Source organism: Melopsittacus undulatus, chromosome 2, assembly GCF_012275295.1.
Source record: "Melopsittacus undulatus isolate bMelUnd1 chromosome 2, bMelUnd1.mat.Z, whole genome shotgun sequence".
In the NCBI taxonomy this organism is placed as follows: domain Eukaryota; kingdom Metazoa; phylum Chordata; class Aves; order Psittaciformes; family Psittaculidae; genus Melopsittacus; species Melopsittacus undulatus.
The window spans coordinates 24,144,555-24,163,550 of record NC_047528.1 but is presented as its reverse complement, the minus strand read 5'-3'; the positions used below and the strand labels follow the sequence as shown (position 1 = coordinate 24,163,550).

The 18,996-nt window shown below is 41.1% G+C and overlaps 1 protein-coding gene across 1 annotated transcript; it reads right to left on the bottom strand.

Moving 5' to 3' along the window:
* Positions 1–5,999: 5,999 nt before the first annotated feature.
* On the bottom strand, positions 6,000–16,137 carry RFXAP (regulatory factor X associated protein). The gene is made up of 4 exons (XM_034073068.1): positions 15,980–16,137; positions 14,431–15,049; positions 11,007–11,114; positions 6,000–7,482 (listed from the first exon to the last, which is right to left on the bottom strand). Exons 1-4 carry the CDS (start codon positions 16,135–16,137, stop codon positions 7,372–7,374), a joined length of 996 nt encoding a protein of 331 aa, XP_033928959.1. The 3' UTR covers positions 6,000–7,371.
* Between the last annotated feature and the right edge of the window lie 2,859 nt (positions 16,138–18,996).

Here is an 18,996-nt window from a genome sequence, read left to right as displayed (position 1 = left end):
GTCTGAGCAGTAATAGCAAGTTTTATAGGAAATCTGTAAATAAAAAGAACCCTATTCTGTCACCATTTGAGATCAGCAGTGTTACTGTGAGATAGAAAATCTTTTCAGTCTCTTGCAGCAATGAATTCCTGTAATAATGTTACACAGAAATTCCAGGTGTGCCATTTATGGTTTAGCAGACTTGAAAGAGATCAGTAAGGAAAAGATGTTTTCCTCAGCTCCCTCTGTCATCAGTGTCACTATACTGAAGTACTGGTAATACATTTTTAAGCATATTATCGCACCTTTTCTCCGATGACTTCTCTGTGCTTTTCATGTTGCTTATCCCTTTGCTTTCTTGGCATCTAAGGGCAGAGAAAATCACCTCTCCTGTCCAGGATCTAGCTCTGTCATTTAGCCTAGATTCTTCCTTGCCTTTTAGGCTGAAACCTCCTTCCCTCTTAGTACAGACAGAAGCCGAGGGGTTGCTTTTAGACATTCCTAGCATTGTCATCTTCCTCACAGATAGCAAAGGGAGATGTTCTGAGGCGCATCTGCTCTTGGGCAGCTCCTGTCATTGGCAGTTTCCTGCCAATGCCGCAGAGGAAAATTGGATGGCCAGTAAAGAGAAGCAGATTCCTGTGGGGCATCATTCATTTCATCAGAAGGCAGGTATTTCATGTAGATGAAATACACTGCTTTCTGGGCATGCTTATGTCTTCCTCTCTGAGTATTAGGGGAACTGAGGGTCACTCAACGCAAATGTGGACTGTTACATTGGACATAACCACAAGCAGGTGAATGCGGCCAAGGGAATGTGTGGTGGCTTTCTCAGCATAGTGATGCTTGCTCGGTAAGTACCTGTGGTTCTTAAATGGAAGTTGGTAAATTCAGAGCATTTTTTAATTTCCTGTATGTCTACATTTATAGTAATGCTCGCACCAATAGGATTTGGCTTTAATGCAGTCCATATATGCATCTTATTAAAGGTAGTCACCTTAATACTCTCTTACTGGTAAGTAAAGAGGCATTTCTGGAGCATGATTCTTCTGTCCTACTTAAAATATCTGCATTAGGATGAGATGAATTTCACCAAATTTAACTATTTGCTGGAAGTTGGACTGAAGTACCTGATTCTGGGCAATCCAGGCCAACAGCCATCTCAGAGTTGTTAGCTTTTGGAAAGGCTGATACCACTGTGTGAACTTCTTCCCATTTTGGTGGCCTCTAGGGGCTTTGTTCACTGTATAAGGTGCTGTACAAACACACAGCAGCTGACAGCTCCTTCCCAAGGGAAGGGAAGAGCTCACATCACAAGGGAGAAGTGGTAGCAGTAGATGGAGACAAACAAGTAAATAGGAAGATGACTCCTGCCCATATACAGTGATAAAAAGAAAGACTATAATCCATTTATTCCCCTTTCTTTTTGGACAAAGTTTCTCCTTCAGGCTTCTCTAGTATACGTGAATTGAGCTCAGTTAAAAACTCAGGTTTCTCATCATTTACAGCAGTGCAACTCTGTATCTCACTCGAATGTCTCCCCATTTTGGAAGGCAACATTTTCTGCTGAAAGGTCTTCATGAACCTATCAACCTGTAGTCAATTTAAAGCCTTTAAATGTACTCATTAATACTCAAGTTTTGGAGATAGTCTTCCTGAGAGATTTAAAACCACTTACAGGGAGACTGCTTAGTTGAAGGCAGAGGTTTTTGAATTTTTTTGAGCCATCAACAGTTTAAACCTTCTTGAAGGTTTCTGTGGAGAAGTACCATGCGTCAGCAGGCAGTGGTGGGAGTTTGATCAGCAGAGACATAAAGCATGCTCATTGTAGTACAGAGACCAATTGTTTTCCTGTTAAGTGGTCAAAAGAAGTAGGCTGCTTAATTGCTGCTAGTTGTACAGCAACACCAGTATTAATGTGCTATTTGCATCCAGAGGTGATGGTAGCAAATTCAGAACACTGGCTGCATGGAGCCATTCTGTGGCACTTCTGCTTGGATGGTTCAGCCCCATGACCTTGCACTGTAACAGGTGATCAGGTACCGTAAGCAATGGTTGTAGCATTCAGACGTGCAGCACGTGCTTTGCCTCCCCATCAGAGGCTATGCCACAAGTGTCTACACCTGATGAAAAAGTTTTGCCTTCCTAATAGTGTATCAGAAACACAAGGGGAACTGTGGCCCCAGCTAACATCAAGTGGAGTCAAGGAAATTCCTTCGATGTCTCCAGCAGGTACCGAGTTGAGACTTTCACTGCCCTGAGCAGCCTTCTCTGAGTGATCCTGGCCTTCAGAGATCACTTCCAGTTCACATTGTTCTGTGGGGCTCTGCAGAGATTCAGTGATAACTGGTTGCCACAGGCAGAAATCTCTGTTAGGAGAGACAGTTTCAGGATGAAGCATGTTTATCCTCAGCTATTTTTGCATGAGTTCAGTGCAGGACAGAGTTATGAGGTATTAAAGTTCCCTTAGCATAAAATCAACACTGCAAACATCTCACTGTAAATATCATCTGCACCACAGAACTCTTAAAACGGAGAAAATCAGACATTTGTGACTGTAACTTTATCTAATCTGCCCTTGTTCTTTCTGGCTTACAATGCTCACATTTTCTTATAAGCTCTATGAATCAGTAAGTCTCCCCAGTGACTGAGGAATTGCACAAACACCCGGATTTGCAGAGGCAGCTTGGGCAGAGGATTCTTGGGTGGATGGAAAAGATTTATAAAGAAGCTTGAATGAACCTAATAACTTCAAAGGAGTCTCAAATATAAGGCAAATTACTTGCTCTTGAAGACTTTTCTGGTGCAGCTCTAGCTTTTGGGAATACTTAAGCACTACCTGGTGCTCAACACAGGAAAGAAACATTGTATCCTCTGTACTGTTCACCTCTTGCCCCAGCACTCCATAAACTCACATAGTAAAGCAAACCCCCACACAGTAAAGATTAATCAGTCATAGGGTAATTAAATACAATTTTTCAAAGTTGATCAGTGCTGCCCAGAATATAGATTTATATAATCAGAAATGTGCTGAATGTAACATGTCCCACCTGCTCTCCAAGCCAAAGTTGAGACCTCTGGAGAAGCCTGGAGGAATGTCAAGCTTTTGACATTCACATCTAAACCTGGTTCACATCTAAATCAAGACCTGGTTTAGGGGCAGCTTGAAGTACCACAATGCTTGAGCTGGTGCTTCCTGTACACACAGTCTGGCTGAGTGTGCCAGCCTCCTGATTAAGCCATTAGATATACTGGGACAAAGAGTGTCCCATGTGATTCAGGGAGCAGACTGGTTGCATTTGGAAACTGCATTTGTAAGATTACTCTGCCTCAGTGCAGGACTGAGGAGATCAGTTTTGGGGCAATCATTCAAGAACACTCTAAGCACATCTACTGTGTGCATCTCAAAACTTCAGTCTGAACAGAAACTGCGTGACTAAAAGACACAAATTATTAGAGCATTTACCTGGGAATTGCAGTAAGGCAACTCACTTCATGTGTAGCTAGGAAGATGGAATCAGCAGGAGCCTTCACAGGGACTCCTGACTATAAAATCATGTTTATAGCAGGAACCTAGAATAGACAAGTGTGCTTCTCTGAGAGTGACTAGGAGATCAGGTCACCATCAAAAAAAGAGCCTAATAAGAGCTGGTTCCAGTCTTGCAGCAGGGAGAGAGATTATATGAGACTTTAGATCTGTGAATAAAAAGCTTCTCATCCTGGAGGCTTCATTGCAGTCACTGAAACAAGGCTTCATGCTACTGGGAGTACTTTCCTGTGAGGTACCAAAAGCCTGAGCAGCTATTTAGTCTTTGTTCAGCAGAGAGAAATCTCTGTGTCTCCAGTGCAGACAGCATTTCTCCCTGCTGTGTAGCAGCACAAAACACAGGCTTTGGTTTGTACCAATCATCTACTCTTTAGAAGCTCCAGAGTGGCCAGGAGCAGCCAGAACCCTGTTACCTGATCACCCCAGGACTTTCCAACCGCTTGCCCAGGTGTGCCTTACATTGTATTGCCATACTGATGTTGTGCTTCCCTGCCAGAGAGGTGAGGCATATGAGCATCTTGCCAAGGGGACACCTCCATTTGCAGCTGGGCCACGCTTGCAACTTGGTGCCTGTTGCAATCTGATATGTAGACCATGTCTCTGCAAGGCAAACAGAACCACTACATATATCCTTCAGTCAGCTACTCTTGCATTATAGCCAGTGTGAATGGTTGCAGCTAATTGTGAACAGTTTTTAGATCTTCAGTCATAGTGTTTTTATTATCCATGGATGCTGCTATTTTATATTCTGTGTTAGTATTCAAATAATATTGCATAAGAGTAGCATAGAAGAAACAGACCAACTAGTTAATAATTTTAAATACAGACCTCATCAGCAAAGAAAAGCTAGGAAAACTTTGGTAAACTCAGACCCCTTGCACTGTCACAGTAGTGATCACATCATGTTTCAAAGTGTTTTTTGATGCTAAAGTGTGTGTGAAATCTTATTAATTCACAGTTATGTCCATGAGAAGCTTTGCAAACAAGAGAGCAAGGGAACAAATGATGAGCAGAGATAATGCACATTCAGATTTTTTTTTCCTTACTCAAGCAATTGGAGATTTTAATTATTTATAATAGTTTTTAAGTACAAGTTAAAAGTACCACAGCATACTTTCAGCATATAACTCAGTGTTAGCAATTTAATCCCTCATTTCAGCATCATCTCTGTAATACAAATGGGCCTGAGAAGCAAGACAAGAAAGTGAAGAAATTGACCTTTTTGTGTGCATTTATGAAGCCTAAGGCTGTTAACTTCTATACAGTCAAGGGGCCAAAATGGTGGACTTGGGCAAGGTGTGGAGATTTTTGTGTTAAGTACAAGCTAGTCTGGTGTAGAAAAGCACCATGAATCATAGACTGATCAATAGTGTCACTTTCATCTGAACAATTCTCTACTTTTTCATCAGAATGAAAGCAAAATATCTGCACCACCCACAAGAAAGTATTATTCACTTAGTGATACTCTGTAAAACAGTGTAGTTTGCTGTATAAAGAATGCTACTTGGACTCTTGCCTCTTGGGCATGGAAAATCTCAGACATATTTTAGTTTCTGGAGCCTGAGAGAGCAGGGCATCTTAGAGTGTTCCCACCAGCCCAGCTACTCTGGCCTGTGCCCTGTCATATTGAGAAAGATATAACAACTAGTCATGAAGTGTACATTTTCCCAAGCATTCCTCCTGATGCATTTGATTTGACACATTCTGAAGTCAACATATTTAGCCTGATGTTTGAAAAATAAACTTCATTTTCTTTGGCTGGAATTATTCTATTGTAAAAGGGATTATTCATGTCTTGTATTTTACTGTTAATAAAGATATTCCGGATTTAACAGCTCTTTTCCTTGTCTCACATTTTTCTCTTTGAAAGAGATCGGCCCTGGAAAGCTGTAGGTCCTTGTCTGACCACTGGTGACCTTGGGAACCAGAGCATTTAGAAAACCTTTACTCACACAAGTCACTCTTGGGTGAGAGGAATCAGTGCTTTCACTGAATCAGTAATAGGATGAAGCAACACTTTCGGCAGAATGGTATGCTAGATACTACAAGATGTATTGGAAATTAATACTCCATACAATATGCATTTTATAAAGCCACTGTCCCGTGGCAGATTTGAAGGTTCGAGGGGATGATCATCTTACTATGGAAGGAAGCAACCTTGAGCTAATAGGCAGTTGCGAGCAGTAATACTGCACTAGGACAGAAGCCCAGCTGTGGACCAGACAGACATTAGTGGGGAGACAGACCTGCAGCTGTGCAGGTTCTCATATTGCTCGAGGAATAAAAAGAAAAATATAGTAAGAATGTACTGTCACAGAAGTCAGGTTTTAAACCTGAGTGATTTTACTTAAAGCTAAAATGATAGCCTTGGAATGCAAAAATTTAATTCCACCTAGTCAGAGTTAGCCATTTTAGTATAGCAAAACAACTCACATGCAAATTTAACAGACTAAAAAAAGACAGTTTAGGCTTGTTTTTTTAAAGAAAATCAAAGATTTTACTCAAGCAGTTACCTGTGCAGAACAGTTGATACAAAGTTTTTCTTTTTTAAAGAACAACTTGCACAATGCTAAATACAATAAATCCTTACTGAACAAGTTCTATACAGCCACAAAGCACAGCTTGTAAAAATTTGTAAGACTAACAAATACTCCTGAATATATATCATTTAGCAGATTGAACTGCTGCAATATCAAAGTAGTACTTCAATAAGCACCTACACCATTCAGATAACCTCTATTCAGAAATATGGTTTAATATGAAACTTTCACTTTTGAAAACAAAAGGTTTGATTCCACACTTACATAATAGTGTTTTGTAGTCTCAAACCCATCACTTGCAGAATCACCTGAATTGGCTGAAGACCTGGGAAGTTTAGCACTAGAGCTGATGAGATACTGGTTGTCTTAGTGGGACAATTTTAACTATACTTTTTCAGAAGAAACAGGATACATAAAGAAAAAAAAAAGAACAATTACATTTTAGGGTTTGGATGCACTTGCTATTCTGAGTGAAAAGCTTTAGATTTTAATTTACCACTGAAAAATGAGTGATATTCTCATCTGTAACTAAGTTACATTTCATGTATAAGAGGTTGGTCCTTGCAAAAAACTCCACAAAACAAAGTCCAACTTTCAGCTGCATACGTTCCACCTAATTCTTCTAAAGTTTTTTGCCATTTACTTTTTTTTGGAACTTTTAACCACAAATTCTTTCACATGGTTTGCACAGCCAATGATTTCAAACCTACGTGTACATAATGAATATATAGCAGGAGGATCACCTGATTTACACTTCTCTGAGCCAATGAATAAACTTCTGGATGGTGTCTTGTCTTTGCCTTATGTCCAGCAGAATGAATTATGTACTAAAATTTGCCATATCCCTGAGCAATTGCTGTTAGGTCATGCCACTGGACCAGCTCAGATTCAGGACTTTATTTCACAACTTATATAGAAAGTAAGCGACTTCCTTCAATGATTGTCAAAGAGTGACTTGTTTAACAGTAAATCCCTATATAGAAGAATGTTGATACAGTGGAAGCCTTTGGTAGGAAAAGGGCGTACAGCTAAACATTACTGATACAAACAAATTTCTATTAAAATCCTAAACATTAAAATTAATTTTAAAAAGAAGCAAAAATAGACTCCTCCAAATTTGCTCACAAGTCTGCAGACACCCAAGCAGCTCAACACCTCAAAAGTGCAAACAAGAGACAAGTAAAACACGTAACAGCAGCAACTTCTGCTTTCCTTTAAACATCACGATTCTTTGTATTTCTATAAACCACGCATCCTATTCCTCCTTCAGCACCAGGCTCATTTGCAGGCATTGATATGTTCCCATTACCCGGGTGCTCCTTGAAACTGTTGCTGCCTCTGTTCCAAAGCTTGCTGACTTAACAGCTGCTGTTGTTTCTGTAGAAACTGCACTACTTCTGGGCTTCTGAGTAGGGACTGCAAGAAAGGGAAAGCAGACTTTACTTTAAAGAACATACATTAAATAGCTACCACAGTGATTATATGATAATATTTTTTCATTAAAACAATCTGCACATTACCTATTGTTGTGGTTTAACCCCAGTAAGCCAACTAAGCTTCACACAGCCTCTTGCTCATTCGCCTCTACTGGGATGAAGCACTGCTCAGCAACAACTAAACCATCATTGTGTCATCAATACCTTTTTCATCACAAACCCAAAAGACAGCCTTGTGCAAACTACTGTGAAGAAAATGAACTGTATCCCAGCCAAAGCCAGTACACCCACATAAATGGGAGTTCAAATAAATGCTGAAGAACTACAAAGCATGCTCACAAAAAAACATCTAGGAACTGTTTCAGGACATCAGCAGGTAACCAGAAGTGGCATTAACACACATCCTGAAAGCAAATCCAGAATGTAAAGAATACACATGATCAAAAAAACCAACCAATCAAAAAAATCCAACAAAAAAAAAAACAGAAACAGCAAACAAGAGTAATCTTCTGACATACTGAAATAAACACTTTTCCACTGTGCTTCATTCAGTCTTGAGTTTTACATTTCCCACTGCAGATAGCTCAAAATAATAAATAAAATATTGTAACTCTGCAGCAAAGCTCATGTGTCTCTCAGAGCTCAAACACCTGGATGACGCTCTTAGTCACATGGTTTAGTTCTAGGTAGTCCTGCAAGAGGAGCTGTCATCACAGGTCTCTTCCAACTTGACATACGCTAACATTCAGTGTTCACTGGGCATTCAATAATTCCCCAACATCTCAAAACATCAGTCCAGCCATGAGGAATGAATTAAAAAAATCCCTCTGCCTTCAGTCAAAAGACAATTGTATCTAAAACTATTTGCATCTGGCTCCTGGCCTGAACAGCTGCAGTCTGTGATCCTGCTGTAGCTGTTGACTCTCATTCCTGCATGGTGGTGATTCAAAGAAATCACTTCACAACACACACTGTAAAGCACAGACCTTTATTGGTGCCAGGAGCATGTAGGGGTTCAAACTTCCATATACATCTTCAAAGCACAGTAGATTTCAGGACTTTTTATACTTTACATTCTCATCTTGCTATAACTTTATCTAGAGCACCCAGACACACAATTCAGTAAGTTATATAACTAGTTCTCTTAACCTACTGCACACTTGGGTTAGGGCTACAATGACAGTCTATTGGTTACCTTTTAGCTTTCAAAAACTAATACCTTCAAGCTATGTGCTTAGTTCTTTGTTCAAATTGTTGGCATATCTTACCATTAGGGGTGTCCCTGCTTAGAAGCAATTCACAGAAGCAGATGCAAGCCATCTAGTGTTAAATCTAATGCATTATCATGCCTCACCACAAGGGCAGGTTCCCACTCTCAGAGGGGCCCCCTGTTCTGCAAGCAGTCACGTTTAGGTGCTAAGTCATACTCATGCTAAAAAGTCATTTCAGCTAAAGCCTAATGACTTGGTCTCAACGGCAGCACAAGTGTTTGCAAGGCCAAAGAGCAAACCAGGTTGGGAACGGATCCTTCAAAAATTTAATGGAGGGAAAAAAGTTATTTTTTGTCTGAATTAATTCCCTATACTGCTTGCTCGTTATGCATGGTCACTTCTGCAACACAACAAAGAGGTACTGCAACTCTGTAATCGTGATCAACATTCAAAAGGACCATCAGTTTCCCAGAGTCTAGAACTTTATTGCTAGTAGGAGCAATTCTTCTGAGATTATCACTGGAGACAACCATTCTGGATACAACTCATACCTACAGCAGCACTGGACATGCAAGATTAGCAAATCAGTCATTGAAAGCAGTATCTAACAACAAACAAGCTCACTGACGAGAAGCACAGCCACCTTTTCCTCACTGCATTTGCTTTACCAAGTCCCTTCACCTAACAGGATAGTTCTTTATCTGGTGCAGTTTGGTGACATTAAGGTGCTTCAGGCTCTTCCATCCACAACTTGCTGCCTCTCAGCCCCTTGCCTCCCCTTTCTACATCTTTACCAAGTGCAAGCTGCACATCTAGACAGACACAGACCACCACAAAAGCCTCTCCTCAGAGATTAACCACATGCAAGACACTTAAGAGCAAGCACAAAGGACTTGGCACTTCTAAGTGATAAATGTGCAGGCAGCTGCCAGTGACATGCAGGAACTTTCTTGTGAAAGGATGCAAGATATGGAACAGCCTCAGATGCAAGAGACTGTGAGAGATCTTCCTAGGTCACCATGCAACCCACAGGCATTGTGCTGTGTAGATAGGTGCAAAACACAGAAGAAATTCTGTAAGAAATAATCTTGAATGACAGAAACCAAAACCAAGCAGAGAGAAAAACAAGAACCAGATCAAGGAGAATCTGAATCTCGGTTTATCAGAATACTGCAAGGAAACCTCAATTTTGAAAAGCCTTCACATAATTTGTGGAAAAGCTTTCAACATCTATGTAAAGAGCTTCTGGATGATATATTTCTAGAAAATAAATAATGTTTCATTAACAAGTATCTTTCAAATTTAATTAAAAGCCATATGAATAGAAGCAGACAGGAAAGGGGACAAAAATTCAGTAAGAGAGGTATGAAAAATGACACATGTAAAACATAAATTCCCTAGTTTGTTGTATCCTTCCTGTAGAAACTGAAGAGCTACAGATACTCCTCTGAGCTTTAGACAAAATCATTAAATAGGCAGTATTATTGAGAAAGAATTGAAAATAAATCTACATAGCTGTATACTTAAGACCAACCCAGTTTCTTTAAAGACTTTTTAAATTTATGAACAAACACAACAGCACTTTAATGAGGCTTGTTAAATTGGTTTGCACAGCTAACAGAGAGAATACAATCAGTCCCATTAGCTTTTGGAGAAAGGAGACTGGAAAAAAAGGCACAAAGGTGTAATGAAGCCACCAAAGGAACACTAAGTACTGACTTATTCCCTTTCACTGGGCTTAATTCTTCAAATATACTCAAAGGAACAGAAGAAGTGTTTGACAACTTACAACACACACTGTTCATGCAGTCTGCAAACACTGCAAGTCATACTGTTAGCATACACAGTTTGCTTTATCAACATATATGCAATTTTAACTGTGACATGATAGGTCTACAACTTTTAAAACACATTAGAGTAATTAAAGCTTGCATCAGACCTAAGGTCCATGCATTGTGGAGTTTTACACAAAAGCTGGTTCCACAAGTTAAAAACATTTGTTATACTATAAGCACCGTTTACCCTGAAGAAATAACTACATCTCTTTAGTACTACCAAAAAACTCAACTTCAGTTAATATGGCAGCAATCATTAAATTTAGTCATCTTAGTATTTTTTTACACAGATGCTGAGACACACGCATCTGCTCTGCAGTGTATTTCAAATTTGGAAATAGGCACATGTAATGTAGGATCATTAAACTAATTTATAGCTTTACAAGGGTGACAGTTAAACATTGTTACACTGTCTTTACTTAATTTCAGTTCAAAACTGCTACGAAAACAAAACTTACCAGTCTCTTTTTATTCAATACTTGTTCTAAAAGAGTAGGTCTTGCTGGGCGATCTCCAATGGATCCTGTTCTCTGTTTTGTAACAGAAATGGAACCTTCAACACTATCCTGCACATGAAAGAAAAAAAATAGAGAACTGAGACTATAAACCCTGATATAATGCTACATTTCCTTTTCACCACAGAAAGTCCCAAGAGTAAATAATGTTTGCTTCATTAATTTACAGAGGAAAACAGCAAAACAAGAATGGAAATGGATCTATTCCAGAATTAGCCTCTTTTTTCACTATTTCATCAGTAACAGTGAAGCAACGCAGCTGACTTAGCCTTCTAAATTGCACAACTAATCAGGTTACCATGGCTAGTTAATGGTTTGAATTTACTTGACTATATTTCTTTAAAATTAAGTCATTCAAAACATCTCAATCTCAAGGAACTGAGTTATATGTAACATATGCAACAGGGCAGGAATGACAATAATACTTTTAATAGCAAAACTAAATGTACTTCAGAACACTGTTATGAATTCTTCAAAGCCACAGGCAGAGACAGTAGAAACTACATGGTTTTTTCTTTGTAAGTTTATTCTGTTCATTCTGCAATCATCATTCACACGAATTAGACTGTCTTCTAAACAACATAGCTCTACAATCTGCTGTAGACAAAATATTCATAGTTTGGAAAATTTCAACCAAAGCTGAATCCTATGTATATTAAATCAACAACTTACAGACATTTCCATTTACCTGAAACAGTTCAAGCAACAACAACAAAGTATCCCAGTATCTTTCACTTCAATCCTGTCCACAGAAGTGAAAAATTAAACTTCTATCAGGAATGTGACTCTACAAGACAATGGTATCCTGGGGGGTCTTGACAGACACCAATGCAAAAAAGTGTAGGAAGTTTAGCACTAAATATCCTGTTTTCTTCTGCAAGTCCAGGTTTCAACCCCATAATATTCTAAGCAACTTGCACTTGCAGAAACTGAGAGAAGCAGGCCCACTCTCTTCCAACAATAAGCACTATTTCATGTTACAGACCAAAAAGTCTTAATGCATCACTACAAAATGCAACAATTTCACCCTTCCCTCATAAAGTCCTCTTTTCTAAATTAGCAGAAGTATTTGTGTATACACATCATGAACTAGGAAACTACAAGGAAAAGAGAGAAAGGTGAAAACCTGACAGTATATAAATCTAGAATTCACCCACATCTTGAATATTGTGTGCAGTTTCTGTTCTGTCCCCTAAAAGAGAATTAGCTACTAGAAATAGAGAAGGTTCACAAAACAGGAACAAGGATGTCAAAAGTAGTAACTTTTTACTTGGAAATAAGCACACTACAACTTTTCACTATAGGCAAGAAACAGCTTAAGAGGCAAGCCTAAAAAGTAAGTGTCACAAACTGAACAGGAATTAGTTGTTTACTGTATTTTCTAATGTAAATGCTAACTGGCAAATTAGGTTAGCAGCCAGGTTCAAAATCTGTGAACAGGTGTTTCAAACCAGGCAGCAGACCAGAAAAAACTATCAGAATGTAATGGATGCTGAGAGTTCACAAAGGTTCAATAATAAGTCTGAAAAAGTATATGGGACAGCCATTACCTAGTTACAAAATACACTAGAAAGCCCCCAGTTGTATCAACAAGTCCTCTGAGCTGAAAGAGGCAGAGAAAATATTCCCTAGCAGCATCACCTACACTTGCCTTTTTCTTGTACACCTGCTTGATGACAGCTTTTACAGCCAGACAAAAAAAGATTCTTTGGCATGACACCCAGTATGGTAACTATTACATTTACATGAAACAAACGAACCAGCTGTCTTGGTTTAAACCCAGTCAGCCATAAACCAGCCACACAGTCTCTCTCTCACTTACCCCCTTTTCTCCCCTCTGCTCCCCGATGGAAGGGGAAGAAGAATTGAAAGAATGCAACTCCCACGGGTTGAGGTAAGAACAGTTTAGTAACTAAGGTATAACACAAACCACTACTGCTGCCACCAACAGTAAGTAACAAGGGAAGAGAATACATCACCACCCGCCAACCGGTAACTCGCCCCACCCCACCCCGCCTGACTGAGCATCAACCAATACCTAGTCCAACCCTGCAGCAGTAAACTAGCCCTTCTGGGTAACTCTCAGTTATAACCTGGCCATGACGTGCTGTGTTATGGAATACCTCTTTAGCTAGTTTGGGTCAGGTGTCCTGTCTCTGCTTCCTCCTGGCTTCCCCTCCTCCCTGGCAGAGCATGAGGCTCAGAAAGTCCTTGGTCAGACTAAACATTTGAGCAGTAACTAAAAACATCAGTGTTACCAGCGCTGTTCCCAGGCCAGAAATCAAAAACAGCGCTGCACCAGCTACTAAGGAGATAAAAAATTACTGCTACTGCTGAACCTAGGACACCAACCAACAAACAAAGCAGAAAAAGGGGAATTTTTTTTGATCGCTAGTTTGCAGTTGTATCAGTTCCCAGACACATAACTCCACAGACAGCTGGGCTGACAAAAAGGGCTGTGTTTAGCAGGAGTGTCAGGCATGATTTTTTAATTCTAGTAGTAACCATTATTTTACACTTGCCCCTTCAAGCACAAACTAACCAGCACCTTCAAAATAAAATCATTTCCCACTCTTTAGTTATCTAAATACAAAATCTTAAATGCTAACTTAGTAAAAGTAACCATCAAAAATATACAAAAAAATATCTAAAAAGTTAAAGGCTAGCATCAGCACTCCCACTGACAATATTTCCCCATGTAAGTAATATACCTAAGCTTATCAAAGTAAGCATGACCTACCAGTGATCTAAGTGTTTAACTGCAATTTTATACGTATATATGTAAATCAACAAGTATCTTGACGAACCCACACAACTGATTTTTATATGCAACATTATGTAATACCAAACAGCCTTTTTGAATGTAAAACCCCATCTTTCAGTACCAACTAGGCAAGATGACTGACATCTCCCTTAGACCTATACTCTCATCTCCCATCCAGTGAAATAAACACACACTGCACAGCAAACTATCTTTCAGTAAGATCGTCTTTCCTGGAATCTTCTTGTCTAGTTGCAAGTTGCTGCAGTTTGTATCAGGTAAGAGGAAAGAACCAGTGTTGGAGAAATAGGAGCGAGCTCTAGGACTTCACTAGATTTCTTTTCTTTCTTCTGAACGGGAAGGTCCCATTTCAGGCTGTCCAAAGAAGTGGTAAATGCCCCATGCCTGGCAGTGGTCAAGACCAACTTGGACAGGGTTAGGGTCTAGTAGAAGGTGTCCCTGCCCATGGCAGGGAGTCGGAACTGGAAAAGCATCAAGATCCCTTCCAACCTAAACCAATCTGTGGTTCTATGACCCCGTTCAACGGAAACCGGTTTTCCACGGGAAGCCCCACGCCGCCCACCCCACCCGCCGCCAGTGCCTCACCTCGGCTCGCGGGCCGGCCCCCGCGGCGGCCGCCCCACCGCCCCCCAGGGCCTGGTCGCTCTTCTTGCGCTTGTATTTGTCCTTGTAGATCTTGTTGCGGTGGCGCTTACACATCCAGGGCTTGCGCTGCTTCACCACCTGCGTGGTGGTCTCGCTGCAGCCTTGGTAGGTGCAGCTCTTGCAGCCGCTGCCCCCCGCCGCTGCCGCTACTGCCCCAGCCGCCGTTTCGCTACTCGAAGCCGCCGCCGCCACCGCCACCTCCTCTTCCTCCAACTCCTCTGGGCTGGCAGTGCTCTCGCCGCCCGCCACCTCGGCCTCCTCCCCGGCCTCGGCCTCGCCTTCGCCAGGCACTCCCAGCTCGTAGAATAACATAAGGCCGCCGCTACTGGAGGGCGGCAGCGAAGGGTCGGTGACCGGGAGCGGCAGCACGCCCCCCGCCGCTGCCTCCTCCTCGCCGCCGCACGGCTGCATCACGAGCAGCGCCAGCTGCGGCGGCGAGGAGGAGGAAGAGCAGGCGGAGGAGGACGGCGCGACGCGCGGGCTGACCCGCACGGTGCTGATCACAGCGCCCGATCCGCGAACCGCGTCCCGACAGCGCAGGCTCCGCGCGCTGGCGCGGCTAACCCGCCCTCACCGCGCATGTGCGTGCACGCCGGCCGCGCGCGCGCTCCATCCCGCCAGGAGCACGGCGTGGCCAGCGCGCATGCGTGGATTGAGCGTGCCTGCCGGCGGGGCACAAAAGCCGGGTTTGTGTGTTTGGAGGCGATGCTGGAGCCGTAAGTGGCGGTGGAGCCTCCTATGGGACTTGGTTCTGGGGCCGTGTGTGCACCAGCGGTACGAAGCCCACGTGTTTAACCAAGTGCAAAGAACCTCCTGTGGTCGTGTCACAGCCACCAATGTGGTTTAACTCAGTCAGCTGCTCATGCCCTTGGCCCGCTGCAGCCCCGTCATGGCTGCACTAACCCAGCTGTTGGCCTGCACAAGTGCCGTTTCTGGGCTGTGCATATTTCCTCTGCATAGGCTGCAGCCCTCCAGCCGTTGTCAATTGCACAGTCGATACACGGGTGCAGTTTGGCTTCCTCTCATAGTCTTTTATTGCCTCTAGTCTTCTCTTGCTTTCATTGCTTGCAGCTCACTGCTCTTTGCCATTTCTTCATTTGGGTGTCAGTTTTCTACTTGGCTCATTTCTGCATAGCTCTTTGAATGCTTCTTCAGAACTAAAAGGTTCATCAGAGCAGCTAAGGCCACCTGTGCCACATTTGTGCCCTACAAATGCATTATTCCTACATAAACCTCTTTATTCTGCAATGTAAATGTATGCTGTATCAATAATCTTAGCTATTTTTCTCTCTTCAGTGTAGTTCAGGTCTTTTTATATTTTATTCCAAGAACACATCACTTGTAATGCAACTATCATGACTTTCTTCACTTTCCCTCCTACTTCCTCCTCCTGTGTCACAGGCACTGGATTTCCTCATTCCTGCAGAGATGTACCAGTGACCTCCATCTCCTTGACCACCCGCTGCTTACCCCCATTCATTTTTCTTACCTTCTTGCTCTCTCATGTGTTCTTGCCTTTCTCATGGCACACATTGGTTCATTCCATATTAAAGAGCAGTGCTGACCCCATTTATTCTCTGGCAGTTGACACAGCTCCCTTTTCCTCTCATTCAGGTAGATGATCATGTTGTTCACAGTTGTAGCCATTCTGTTTCACTCTTGATCATATTGTAATACAGTTCCCATTAATCTGTCAAAATACGCAATGGTATGGTGTAGTTCCAGACAAATCACAGCTGAGTAACTGTCCTCATCCTTTGACCCACCAGGCACCTTTAATATGGACAAGATGACTCCCAGATATACTACTCAAACTTGTATTACAGACTGTTTCATTTCCCTCAGTGGAGACTTACTTTTCCTACACCTGCTTCAGTGTCTGTTTTATTTCTGTCACAGCCTTGCTGGGATAACTTACAAAACTCTCTCTTTAGGACTCAGTCTTGCATCTGTGCCAGTAGTGACACATGTAAAAATTACATGCAGCCTGGTTGTTTTCATGCCTCTTACCTCTTCAGATGTGAGCTCCTTGATGCAGACCTTGTCAGTGAATGCTTGGGGGTTTTCACATTATAGTTCCATTGAAAGAACTTTAATTTATTTACTAATTAATGCATATTGAAAGAATGCCTACTTAAAATTCTAAGTGCTCCTGACATGAACTAAAATAAAACCCAGCGTAATAATGAATCAAAACCAATAGCATTTTTCTCCAAACGCATATCCACACTATAACTAATTACAATTCAAATAACAAATAGGAGGCTGATACCCCTTAAATCTCCAGAAGAGTTCCCAACCACTTCTCTGAAGCCCCACTGAGACATGTAGGTTTAGCACAGGCCAGTCAGACTGGTAGAATGAGGAAGTTCAAGGCTGAATGAGCAAATTATTTCTGAAGTGAAAGTTTCCAAGCAAAAGCCCTGCTGAAAACTACCTCTCTTTTTGGATCAGTTGGATTGTACTTCAGACACCCTGGTAACACACAGGGATCTCATTGGAGCATGTGCATGGAAACATACTTCAACTCCTTAGTTCTCATTTTCCTCATCTGAGGAAAAAAGAATAATGAACAACCTCTTACAAATATATTGAGGGGGTTAAGTCATTAACAGATCAATTTGATATTTAATGAGCCTATTACTGGCCTGTAATGAAGTGATATCCAGTTCTTTTTACTCCAGAACCTTATCACCTGCTTGCTTGAGTGCACAGAAACATAAACAGGAATTAAATTAGTGACACCTAACAAATGAGGACCTCTTAAAAAGCTGCCATTGATGGCTTTTTTTTTCACCCTGCCTGATTTTCTCAGAAAAAAAGAAACATTGTAATGGAAAAAAAACCCCAACAATCAATCAAAAGTGTGCATTTCCTTGGGCTGCACTTCTGGCACACAGTGCTTGGGAAAGAAGGTCATATTTGAGAAATTTTGTCACTAGTCTCTATGTCATTGCCATCTAGCCAGGAGCAGCTGCAACTTGGTTTGCCTTCTCAGGTGCAATTAAGAGGCAATGCCAAATGTGATTATTGAAATGTAGTAAGTACATTTGTCTTTAGGCTGACAGCTTGTTTAAATAGATTCTATAATTTGCTGCTGTTTCTTTCATTTGTGTTTCTGAAATACTTCAGTTTAATGTTCTAGATTTCTGTGCTAGTTCTTCATATCCAGTTCTTAATTGTCTCAGGAGACAATGTATCTTAAAAAAAAAAAAAAACAAACCAAAAAAAAGACAGATGGAAGCTAAGATTCAGGAAGGTAGTCATCATTGGAGAGGCTGATCTATCCTACTTAGAGACCAAGAGAGTACTAATGATTATAGCCACAGTAATATTTTCAAATTGTGAAAGTTATTTCAGCATTTTCCTATGAGTGAAGGTACAAATTCTGTTCACTCACTTCTGTCCATGTGTCTTTACACAGAGCTGCATTTGCCTTTATCATATGTTTTAAGAGCTCAGCTATACTAAGAAGTTCTGTGAGAAGAGGGACTATTCATTTATCCTTTGTTGTGATATCCCTAGAAAGAAAACATACTCTAAACGCACATTATCTTGTAGCCTTATTGATCTGTTATAAAATGAAAAGGTCAATTCAAGGAGAGCATTTGCATGTTTAAAGCAGCTGTGAAATATACTTGAAAGATATACGGGAATGAAGACTGCTGGAGAAAGCTGAGAAACAGTAATTCTTAAAGTGCATCTCTTTAGAAACACATCATTTGATGAGGAAATTAAAATGTGTGTATATAGTTAAGAGAGATTTTTCTACTTTATTGTACCTCTAACTGCTTAGCAATCTCCCCATTTATTTCTCCTAAGCCCAGGGTTCAAGTCAGCTTTCACAGTGATACAGTCATGGAAAGGTCAGCAGACTCAAAACAGCCAAGTGCAGAGGGATCAGTAGGCTCACTGATACAGATTTCCAGGTAACAGTGAGTGGCTGAAGCCATATCAGGAAGAGCAAAGCAAATGACTTTAAGCTACTGGGGTAAGTTTGTCAGATAAGTATACAACAGATTGATGCCAGTCTCACCAAATTTTACAAACATTGCTTTTTACACTATTCAGGTGTTTCTCAGTTTGCATGGTTATCTTTGTCCCATGACAACAGATAATACGGCTGCTGAAAATAAGTCTCCCCATTCATCATTACATCATTTCATTTACATTTAATTAGACATAAATGAATCAGCTTATAAATAAAAATAGCATCTGCAATGTAATGAAAACAATCAAAAATAGATCTGAATGGAAGTATGCAGGGCAGGAGTTACAAGATGCCTTGAACCTCACATTGGACACTTATTAGCTCCTGTGCTCCCAACAGCTTTAATTACTAGAACACTTCTAAATCTTGTAATCAAATCTCTTTGATGCTGTTTTCAGTTGCTGAAGTAGACTTTACCTGGAGCCCATTTTGTTAGTCTAAGTTATTGCTATTCACAATGAATGGGTAGGTGATTATTGCTTTTAGCACCTGAGAAGGCTGTGTGGAGACCTCAT

Coding starts and splice junctions, on each gene's coding strand:
- RFXAP (XM_034073068.1), bottom strand. CDS start 16,137: ATGGCTACAACTGTGAACAACATGATCATCTACCTGAATGAGAGGAAA. Junction 11,115..14,430: donor GGGCCGGCCCGCGAGCCGAG/GTGAGGCACTGG, acceptor TTTCATGTGCAG/GATAGTGTTGAAGGTTCCAT. Junction 7,483..11,006: donor TATTGAATAAAAAGAGACTG/GTAAGTTTTGTT, acceptor CCTTTCTTGCAG/TCCCTACTCAGAAGCCCAGA.